The 11335-nt window shown below is 52.9% G+C and overlaps 1 protein-coding gene across 1 annotated transcript; it reads left to right on the top strand.

Moving 5' to 3' along the window:
* Positions 1-588: 588 nt before the first annotated feature.
* LOC144724700 (metalloreductase STEAP2-like) lies at positions 589-11064 on the top strand. Its single transcript, XM_078604034.1, has 6 exons — positions 589-775; positions 3546-4192; positions 4942-5195; positions 5301-5574; positions 6015-6179; positions 6703-11064. Exons 2-6 carry the CDS (start codon positions 3614-3616, stop codon positions 6985-6987), a joined length of 1557 nt encoding a protein of 518 aa, XP_078460160.1. The 5' UTR covers positions 589-775; positions 3546-3613; the 3' UTR covers positions 6988-11064.
* The last annotated feature ends 271 nt before the right edge of the window (positions 11065-11335 follow it).

The raw sequence follows: 11335 nt of genomic DNA, 5'->3' as shown, positions 1-11335 counted from the left end.
TGCCATAACGTAAGGGACCGTGGTGATTTACAACCAACGTAAGTTGAGCATGGACAATTAGACCCAAGGCGAAACATAACATACAAAAAATAATATTTAAAAATATATATTTTATTTTAATGATAGAATATAGTGTTGTCATCAGTATGACATAAGTATACCAAGTTTGTCGATACCACATTGGGAAATGGCTAAAAATTGAGTTACAAGATTTGAGGATACAGTACAACAGACAGAGTGAGTTAAATAAAAGCGTGTAATATTAATAAACTATCTCTATAGCGCATTGGAGCTTACTTAGTCAAATATAAAAAATGTTATAGTTAAGTTTAAATGCTTCCAAAGATACACGCGTGTTGTAAAGTATTACGTAATCCCTGCGAATGCATTGCTTAGTCTTTTTTTAAATAACTTATTGTGTTTACAACCAACAATTGGCATTCACATTACACAGCCCTGTAGCATTCAACTCGATCCATTCCATTCGATTACAAAGCGCCTACGGAATCTTAACTCCGCCTCCAATTCGATTCGATTCTTCTGCAACGCAATACAATTAGGATCGAATCATTATACATTCGTGTTGGATCGATTCCCGTTTGGCTCATGCGTGGTCGCCGCGGTGGTGTCGTCTGGACGTGTTGACACTTTCCCCGCGTGTCCCCGTGTCTCCACGCGTGTCCCCGTGTCTCCTTCTGTGTCTCCCCGAGTCTGCCTGTCTCTCTGCTCGTCTCCCCGTGTCTCTCCGCGGACGGACATCCCAGCCTGTGACCGGGTAAGCGCGTTCACGCCGAAACTATGGAGCGTCTGGGTTGTGTAGGGGTCACTGCGAACCGGGCCCTGCTTGAGTACCCCTAACGCCCCCCCCCCCACCGCCATCCCATAGGCGGGCATGGCCAGACAGCCGGTGACAGTGGCGAGTGGGGTGCCATGAGGGGGACTCGAGACCAACGATGAGTGACCACAAAACAGGGATTGAAAGTGGTCAATCGTTGGACGTTGGCAAAATGTTTTTAGAATTGAACTGGGTTCGGAAGACCGGTTTTGGGTGGAATGTGGTGAATAAAACGAGGGCTTAGGATTAGAAAGATTTGATCAAAAACCACGATGTAATGACAGTCATGTTTCATGTAACAATCATTAAATAGCATACTGTACCATGGTTAAAGAAAACTGTGATGCGGAAAAATTAAGGTTTTGGAAGACCTCGATTTATTGAGTCGGGTTTAGGGAGGTCACAACTTGATGAGTCTCTTGTTATATAATCAGGCGGGCTTACCCAGGGGAGGGAGCCTGAACCAGTCTCGCGACTCCTTTCCAGGAGGGTCATGCCGCAATGATGATGCTCCGTGGAAAAGACCAATTTGAGTAATGTGCACGTCATCTTGAACATTACTCTTTGATTTTTCGGTAAAGTCATGTAGGTAAAAAATACAATTAAAACAAATTAAATCACGACGTTTCGGAGGCAACACAAGCTTCCGTCACGAAAACTTCAAATCGAGAATCTTTACCATTATTGTGATATTTGAACAACACCAGTTACGTATATATATTTGTTTTCTTAGGTGGTTTGGCGGCGGGCTTATGGAGACCCCCACAGTTTAGAAAAAATCAGAGTTTGTGAAGATATCCTTGTGAGTGGCAGCAGCAGTGTGCCCTATGGATTGGGGCTCGAGAATTCCACAGCACCAGATTCACAGGCGGTGTTCACATGCCTCACATGATGATACACATTAACTTGTGTCAGTCCACTACTGGGTGAGGGTCTTCCCACGCTGTTGAGGGGTGGGGGTTGAATTGACCATACTTCACCACGCTGGTCAGTGCGGGTTTGTGAAGGTAGCTGTGATGACAGCCAGACAGTCGCTGCACGTGGCACGTGGGGGCTGGGGGGGTGGTAGCCTGCCTGTCCTGCTGTCTTTGTTGAAGGGGAGTGAGGGAGTCTGGGACTTTGATTTAAAGTGACACGTGCATAGGCGTGGGGTGTTTTGGGAGAGGCCGTTCGTGCGACGTTGCTTCCCCGTGGTGGATATCCACATCACCCAGAATGCGAGGCCTCGTCAGATGCTGCTCAGGCAAGCTGGCTTGAGCCTTTAGACAAAACGTGCACTGGCCAGCCAGCGTGGTGAAGTATGGTCAAATGATTCCCGACTGCCCGCACGGTGTGAGGGCGAAACTCATCCAGCAGTGGACTAATGAGGCCGCGTGTTTGTGTGTACGTGGGGTGCCGGCCTTCTGCTGCTACTCGCGAACAGCACTTGCGCCAACAGTCTGTTCAAGGCTATACGGGGGATCTTTGTCTTTGGGGTGTCAAGTGGAGCGTGAGGAGCGGTGGCGCAGTGGTTAGCGCGCTACGCTGTAGAGACCTGAGTTCAATTCCCGCTCACGGCCAACAAACATTGACGAATATCTGAACCGGTCGCTTGGCCTCCCCTAGGTCGACTCAGCCTCAAATGAGTTCCTGGTGCGATGTGTAAAAACATCGCCACTTGGGGAGACAAAGGCGACCGGGCGTGGTTGCTGGTCACTCATCCCTTAGTGTGTGCCATGCCGATGTCATTGGTGCTCGCACACAGCACTTGCCCCAGGAGTTCGTTCGGGGCCGTACAGGTGACCTTTGGCTTTGGCAAGTCATGTGCTGTGAGTCGCAACTGATCAGTGACGTCTTTGGGAAATTCCATAAAAATTGCAAAATCTTTGTGGATTCAAGAGGCAACGCCAGCTCAGCGCGCGTGTGTGTGTGGCTTGTCTTTGTGTGTGTCCTGGGAGCGGTTAGCGCCCTGCGCTACGAACCCGGCGACCCGAGTTCGATTCCCGGCTCGCGGCCAACAACACCGGTGACGATTATCTGAACCGGTCCTGGGCCTCAAATGAATACCTGGTGCGGTGTGTAAAAATAATCGCCTTTGGGGAGACAAAGGCGGTCGGGCGTGTTCCTGGCCACCCACCCCCTCGTGTGCCGTCCCAGCCTTAATAGGAGCTCGCTAACGGCACTTGCCCCCAAGTCTGTTCAGGGGGATCTTTGTACGTGTCAGCGCGCGCGTGTGTCTGTCAATTATACACTTTTAGTTTAACCGAGTAAACTAGCGGCTGCCCGTCTTACATCTCACCGCTTTACGTCTCGCTCCGCGGTGTTCATCCACAACCTCACCGCACTGCACTGTTTGCGTTTACGTAACTAAAGCAAAACTGCCCGCAAATTATTATTTTTTTACACGATTCATGGGAGCATTTCCGTAAAGTAGGATTTCTGTAGGTCGGGTCTTGTGCAACCCGGAGACTTTTTATCTTACCAAGCAAGGCCCACTGAGCTGTATACTGTAGCTCTTTTTCAGAAACGACCTGGTCACAAATGATAGCTTATCACATGGAAATGTATCGCAGTCAAATAGTCTAAACTAACGTTTCTAAATGTGGAGGGAAAAATCCGCGCGAACACGGGGAAAACACGCACACTCCAAATATACATGGAACCCACGACCTGCTGTACACCAGGCGAGATAGTTAACATTTCGCCACCGTGGCACCCTCTTTACTCGCAGAGGCTCTCCCCAGCCGAGGGTCTGCCCCCACACCCCCCTTTCCCCTCCCCCCCATCGTCGCGTCCACCATGGCCGTGGAGGGCACCCTGAGCGTCTCCAACTCTCCGCTCATCTCCCTGCGCAACGGCGGCCCCGTGCCTGGCGGCGGCGGCGGCGGCACCGGCGGCGCTTTCCGGCCCAACGGGAACCGCCGCAGCGTGGCCATCCTGGGCAGCGGCGACTTCGCGCGGGCCCTCGCGGCCCGCCTCCTCTCGGCCGGCTACGCCGTCGCCGTGGGCAGCCGCGACCCCAAGGCGGCCGCCGAGCGCATGCCGCCGCAGGCCGAGCTGCTGGGCCGCGCCGAGGCGGCGGCGAGCGCTGCGCTCGTGGTCGTGGCGCTGCACCACGAGCACTACGCGACGCTCGCCGAGCTGGGCGGCGCGCTCGCCGGCAGGGTCCTCGTCGACGTCAGCAACCGCAGCCCGGCGCAGAGGAGGGAGCAGCGGCGGCGGAAGCGCGGAGGAGGCAGCGGCGGCGGCGACGGGAGGACGCAGAGGAGCAATGCGGAATTCCTGGCGGAGATGTTTCCCCACTCGCACGTGGTGAAGGCCTTTAACGTGGTGTCGGCCTGGGCGCTGCAGGGCGGGCCCAGGGACTCCAGCAAGCGCGTGAGTGTCACGTCCGGTGCGTGCGTGCGCGTGTGTGCGCATCGCAGCGTCATCGTCGTTTCGCGTTGTGCTTTGAATCGTGCGCTCATCCGAGCGGGGATCGCCGTGTGGGCAAGGCATCTTCGAGCAGGAGGAGAACATTTGCTCCTGACGAGACGAATGAGCAGAGTTGAAGAAGTGACTTTTGAAGAGCCGAGTCTAGAGGGGTCGTGTTTTTACGCAGCCGAAACCTGGAAGGGAGATGTAAGGCGACTGGATAAGTCTTGAGATGTGAGTATGAGTGGAGTGAAAGAGAAATGTGGAAGTTCTGGAGCAGGTTTCGGGAGGAGAGAAGTCTCTTTAGAACAATGCAGACCAGGCAAGGGATGTGTATTGGGCACAATCTCAAAGGTGAGAGCTCGATTAAGGAAGTTCTGTAGGTGTTAGGGATTCTGGGAAAGAGGCCAAGATTCAGAAAGAGAAGGACGCTGCTTGACGACTTGAAGCAAGCAAGAGGGAGGCCGTACAGTGATGTGAAGAAGAAAGCTCAAGATCAGACAGGAAGGAGGGAAATGAGCCGCACACACTGCCACTGAGTAGGGGAAGAAGTGATCGTGCGATTCTCTTGTTTCATGTTTCGCGTCGTGCGTTTCGTGCGACGTCGTGCATATTGTTGCTTCGTCCCTCGTGCTACCGCATTCCGTGTCGTGTGTTTATGTTGTGTGTCGTGTGCTTCACTTCGTATCGTGCATCCTGCCGCGCGCCTACAGGTGCCCGTGTGCGGGGACAGCGTGGAGGCGCGCGCCGCCGTCATGCAGCTGGCGCGCGACCTCGGCTTCGCGCCGCTCGACATGGGCGCCCTCTCCTCCGCCGCCAGCGTCGAGGAACTGCCCCTGCGCCTCTTCCCGCTGTGGCGCTTCCCCGTGCTGCTCTGCCTCGCGCTCTCCCTCTTCTTCTTCCTCTACGCGTTCGTGCACGAGGTCGTCCACCCCTTCGCGGTGCACGGCCGCAGCGAGTTCTACAAGTAAGCGCGTGTCCCCATGTCCCCACGTTCCTATATCCGCATCTTTCTGTCCCCGATTCCCCACGTACCCGCGTCCCCCTTTGATGTCTCCTCGTGTCCTCGCAGGATCCCCGTGGAGGTGGTGAATGCCACGCTGCCCGTGGTGGCGCTGTCGCTGCTTGCTCTGGTGTACGTGCCGGGCGCGCTGGCAGCGGCGCTGCAGCTGTGGCACGCCACCAAGTGGCGGCATTTCCCGCCGTGGCTCGACCGCTGGCTGCGATGCCGCAAGCAGCTGGGCCTGCTGGCGTTCTTCTACGCCGGCCTGCACGCCATCTACAGCCTCGCCCTGCCCCTGCGCCGCTCGTACCGCTACCGCCTGCTCGACGACGCCTACCGGCAGGTGAGTTCACGCGGTGCCACGCGACGCCGCAGGGCGATGACAATGGACTGGGAGCGAATCGCTGATCGTTCAGATATTAGCCAATCAGAAAAAGGGGGGGGAGCGTTTCACGCGATGCCATACTAGCCCATGGGATTACTCAATCCGTGGGTCGCTTGCCAATGAATCGACGCAGGGATTAACCCTTGATGAACCGATACTGTAATGTGGCAGTCGAATCGACTATGAAGCGGAATCAATACCACAGGCGCCTCAATTCGCAAGACACGACTCTACTGACAACTCCACGCCTACTTTCTTACAAATTATGGTTTGATCGCTGATCTCGGCGCTTTCGTCGGGTGTCCGATGTCATTGCGTGACAGCGCCACCTTGACGGAGACGACGCGACCCTCAGGAAAGCACACGTGCCTCTCATTCTCGTCGCCCGGCGTTTTCAGGTGCAGAGCGGCTTGACGTCGTCGTGGGATGAAGAGCAAGTGTGGCGCATGGAGACGTACATCTCGCTCGGCATCATGGCGCTCGGCCTCATGGTGCTGCTCGCCATCACCTCCCTGCCGTCCGTCAGCGACGCGCTCAACTGGCGCGAGTTCAGCTTCATACAGGTACGGCGTGTGTGCGTGCGTGCGTGTGTGCGTGCGTACAAACACGTACGGGCGGGATGCGTCTATTACACGTGCAGGTGGAGTGTGTGTGTGCGTGCGCGCACGACAGTCGGGTGTAACCGATTATTTACGTAATAATTTGCTCTGCCAATTATCGTTTCTGTTACGCGATTAATCGGATATCACAGAAGTAGCTGGGGGGAAAGTCTCACGTGCTGCTGGTGAAGAGCGGGGCTTCATGACGTCATAGGCCACATCACCAACCATGCCACACTCTGCATGGCTTCTTCGGTGTTTTCCTGCCTGCAGGAGGCAGGATATGAAGCTGGCCACTGCTTTTAGAAGGGACCCAAGTAATCGAATCACAATTACCAAATTTTCGCCGACGAGCCAACTCAACCGAGCAGCGTGAGTGTGGGTGTGGGCGTGGCGCCGCGGTTCCACGCGCACGCACGGTAATCACCATTAACGGCACTCGACGCCGCGCGCTCCGCTGGCCCTCCCCGCCCCCTCCCTCCACCAGTCCAAGCTGGGCGTGGTGGCGCTGGCGGTGAGCACGCTGCACGCGCTCACGTTCGGCTGGCGCCGCGCCTTCGAAGCCGAGCACTACCACTTCCACCTGCCGCCCGTGTTCGTGCTGGCGCTGCCCCTGCCCTGCGCCACGCTGCTCGCCCGCCTGCTGCTGGCGCTGCCCTGCTGCTCGCGCCCGCTGGAGCGCGTGCGCCGCGGCCACGAGGGCAGCCCCTTCCGCGGCACGTGCGGTGCGGCGGCACGCAGGCCCATCGGCGACATCACCAGCATCGTGTGACCCGCACGCACACGCGCGCGCACACACTCACACACGCATATTTGCGTAGCGACTTAAGAACTACAGCGGTACCACAGGCAGCATCCACCACCGATTGGGGTAAGGGACGGAGGGGGACCAGCGGGGATAGTGTGCGGGCAAAGTAGGGAGGGGTGAAGAGGTTCACGAAGAGTTTCCCACAATCCACTCTTCAGAGCCACCGCGGTAATTTTTCTTACTCGCCAAACCTCCCTCCATTCAAATGCCAATTCAGTTGTGGCACGCTGTACATGCCTGATTATTGCTAAATACGTGACTTAGAGGGCACTGAATCACTCACGGCCAACACTAGTGATGCTTATCTGAACTGGTCCTGGGCCTCCTCCCCTAGGTTTACTCAGCCTCAATTGAGAACCTAGTGCAATGTGTAAAAACATTGTCACTAGGGAGACAAAGGCGGCGTGGTGCTGGCCACTCACTACATGGGGGGAACATTTGCCTTTGGAGACATTATAATTTGATTTGTTGCTTTGTACATCACGATGGAGGCGTTTATCAGTCATCAGGGGCGTGCAGTGTGCAAGGACAATTTACATTTGAATGGAGATGTCAGTTTGGACCTGTGCACCTTGGTGGGTTGTGAAGACTGGAGTTTGGAAAACGTCTGGATTTGGGGACAGGGTAAGGGCTTGTAAAAATGAATGTGTACAGTTAGGGGTTGCATTCCAGTTGGAAGATAGGGGTAAGGTTAGAGATGGCGACAGGTTTAGGCTGTGGGGTGAAGGGTCATATATGTCAGAGGTATGATTAAGGTTAATGGTGGGGATAGCAAAAGAGGTTGGGGTACTGGTAGGGCAATGATTAGGGATAGGATTAGGGGCATCGGTAGGTTTCAGACAACTGCAAGTCAGCTTCGTGTTAAGAATGGGGTAGTGGGCAGATTTTGGATTTAAGGACTCATAGTTGGATTGGACGAACCGATAAGATTAGCTGTTGAATAGGGTTGGATTTTGGGTTCGGGGTTAGTGTAAAGATGGAGGGTTACAGGTCACAGGTTAAGGTGAGAGGATAATGACTTGGTATTCACCTAGGTAGAATGTTTAACATTAGGGCTTACAATGTGGGATTACAGTCAGACGTTCAGTCTGCAAGGTAAGGGTTAGAGAGGCGTGAGACTGTGGCCAAGGCTTTTTCCTCTCCTCACCGACAGCGAAGGTCTCTCCCCAAACTCACGGGGAGGTCACCCTTAGGTGAGGTCACGGATCTCGTGATGCTTGACAGCATCTTGCTGCGTGAAGGTCAGCATTAAGCTTTTCACATCGGGTGCAAATACGAAAAAAGAGATTTGGAGGTATTTTTCAGTGGCAAAAGAAGCCGCCACTTATTTTTTTGCTTTCAAATGTATTTTTTATTAAATTATAAATCTTTTTTTTTTTATCAAAATCACTTCGCTGCAATAATGTATTGATTGTGTAATTGCGTTTCATTGCACCAAAGGGGAGGATAAACCTGCTGCGTGTGTTTTTAAACGTTTGACACGGTGTAAAGCATTATTGCCAAATGTTCATGATGTGCTCAGGCAATATTAGGGTAAATTGTTGCTGTCAATTGCCACCGGCAAAGGATTTGCACTGAGCGGTTTTAGCAACTCGCTACGGCAATGGCATGGGGTGATGGAGTTCTGCCTTCCGAAGGACATTTTTTTTTTAGTTTCTTCGACGAACAATGAGTGATCACGTGACCTCGAGGTTGTCATCTGACCGCTGTGTTTGATTTGATTGTGTCATCATCCCTGTTGTCCGCCAATTGAGGCGACGATACAAAATGGTGCGGCCACTGTTGCCAGCAACGAATTCTACAAATTACCACGTGTCATCGCCACCTTAAGAGCGCCATCCTCCGGAGGGACTTTGAAGTGCAGGCGGTTTGATCCATTCCACCGACGTTTAGCCAACTCCCGCAGTTCTCACTTGTTGCCAATGATGTCACGATCTCACGAACACGTCTCGTCCTTCCCGCGAAGAGACATTTGATCATTTGCTCATCGCACCGAGAGCACACTTGGCATCGCCTTCGTAGAAAAAACACACAAACTCTTGCCCAATCAAGTTTCTCTAAGACACAAACCCTGCTGAAACGAGTACCATCGAGGATTCGTCCAGTCTGCGAGTGATCGTTAACGAGACTCCTCAATGTACCGGCACAAGCCCACCGTCTGTCCGATGGTGGTACAGCTCGCCACTCGTGATGGAATGTAACGTCCAAGAAGAGCACATCTGCTACAACTGGGCAATGAAAACGATGTGTTTTTGATATAGCGCCCTCCTATACGCCAGGGCGTCTCAGAGCGCTGAACACACGATAAGCGCTTTGCAACCCCATCTCATGTTGAACACTTGAAGGGGCACCCCGAGTGGCAGCTGTCCTTGTGGACACGAGGTGATTTCATAGCTTAACCTGCAATAAAGGCGTTCGTTCTACTAGTAGGTGGCCATGATTGCTTTGTGTAAACCCAGTTGGGTGAGGAGTTATGGGTTGTGCCTCCCCTTGTCAACTCTCCGAAGATAAGCAGGGTTGAGCCTGATTATTACGTGGATGGGAGACTGGGAATACCAGGTGGTGTCGGCTTGGGCTGTGAAGTGTCCAGGAGAAAGTATTACAACAGTGGATTCTTGAATCTGTATATGCAGAGCTCGTTTGAGTGTTATCCCCCCCCCCCCTCATGTGTGAGATTCCTCCTTCTGACATGTCAACCACGGGTTTCATTGACAAAACATCCCAATGGAAGCAGGACCCTCGTGAAATCGAGTCTTGAGACTCAAGCTTTCCTGGGTGAGCAACGGTCATCAGCATTGTGACAAGCCACTATGTTGAGCTATCATTTGTGGCCAGGTCGCTTCTGAAAAAGAGCTATATTGCTTGGTGGGCTTTGCCTGGTGAAATAAACATAGTGGTAGTAGTAGTTAATTCAAGTCCCAGAGCAAGGTGGCTCAAACGCTTCGTACGGATCGTTGTTTACGCACCCGGCGTCTGTCGTTTCCCCAGCGTGTCACACACCTGTTGCTGCTGTCAGTGTTATCGCTGTGTTTGCTGTTTTATAGGTCATCCACGTGCAAATGGACAAAAATCCAATAAGCAATAATTACGGATAATTGTGTGTGGCTTGCGCTCCCTCGCGAAATTCGGGAAGCTTTCTGGACGTCACTCTTCACTTTCGTCCCGTGGGTGACGTTAAATTTTTTTCCCACCAGCAAAAAAGTTGACATTTTAAGACGCACATTAGGGGCAGCTTTCTAGATCGTTTTAAGAGTTCGATTCCAAGTCACACGGATTGAACGTGAGGCTTGTTTTGAAGCCCCGCTGCTATACACTGTGCGAACCGCACGATGCCATCACTCAGTAATAACAACGGTGACTAGAGAAAGTAAAAATGCATTTTAAGCGCACATTTTAAATTTCTCGTCCTCAGAAATCGTCACCATTTGCTTACATATGCAGCTGTGTCCGAGGACTTTCTACTCTTCTGGCAGCTGATCTTTTTTTAATCCTTCAGCTGCATATTGCGTAAATATGTAAGCTTTTAAGTGTACCCGCTGAACGGTTTCAAACGCAATAGCATCGTAACAATGATTTTCAAATCAGTAGCCTGCAGCAAGCGCGCGTCCGTCCGTGTTGCTGCACGCGGTCGAGCCGTCCAGTTTCCAACAAAATTGTTACTTGAACACTTCTCAAGTCCGTGGGGGCCGTTTTATTCGTGGGTGTTGTTCGCGTTGTCGTAAGCCGTTGTCCAGCTCACGCGATTCCATTGCCTTCCCGGCGACCTGGCTGCGTACGCCAGCAGCGGCGCGGGCCGCCGATAAGTCGAGGCCCGTCCGGTCGCCACGTCCTCTTGTGTTTAGATTCGAGAGCAAACTCGTCCACCGCTCTCGCCGCCGCCGTCGTCTGGCCATGACGCATCCAGCGCTGTGTCTCTAGATTAGAAGTAGACACGTCTTCCCAGCCCGTGTAGGAGCCACAGTTGTCTCGCCGTAGAGGCTGCCGGAAGCAGTAGCTTCGCAGATTTTTGACGTCTTCCATTAAATAAACCTCCCAATGAGATGTCGCGTGGTGCCTTGTCTTCTGCCTTTGAACCGCGGGGGTGTTTGGTCGCATTGCGCTGCCCCCGATTCTCTTCAAACCCCAGCTCCCCCGCTACCCCTTCTCTGCTGTTTGTGCTACATTATTTGACGGCGAATGATGTAGTTTTCTCAGCAATGTTAATTTCTCGATTTTATGTATTCCCTTGACGACAGCTTAATCTTAAGACTCATACTAATTGGAATGTGGGCGATGTTAACAATCCCGTTCTTGTAGAAGTCAACGAATGTTC

The sequence above is a fragment of the Lampetra planeri genome, chromosome 2, assembly GCF_965212315.1.
Source record: "Lampetra planeri chromosome 2, kcLamPlan1.2.h2, whole genome shotgun sequence".
In the NCBI taxonomy this organism is placed as follows: domain Eukaryota; kingdom Metazoa; phylum Chordata; class Hyperoartia; order Petromyzontiformes; family Petromyzontidae; genus Lampetra; species Lampetra planeri.
This window is presented reverse-complemented; position numbering and strand designations above follow the sequence as displayed.

Bases quoted from the DNA above. Each gene is read 5' to 3' on its own strand.
- LOC144724700 (XM_078604034.1), top strand. From the start codon at position 3,614: ATGGCCGTGGAGGGCACCCTGAGCGTCTCCAACTCTCCGCTCATCTCC. The intron at 5,196-5,300 runs GTAAGCGCGTGT...GTGTCCTCGCAG, and splicing joins GGCCGCAGCGAGTTCTACAA to GATCCCCGTGGAGGTGGTGA. The intron at 6,180-6,702 runs GTACGGCGTGTG...TCCCTCCACCAG, and splicing joins GCGAGTTCAGCTTCATACAG to TCCAAGCTGGGCGTGGTGGC.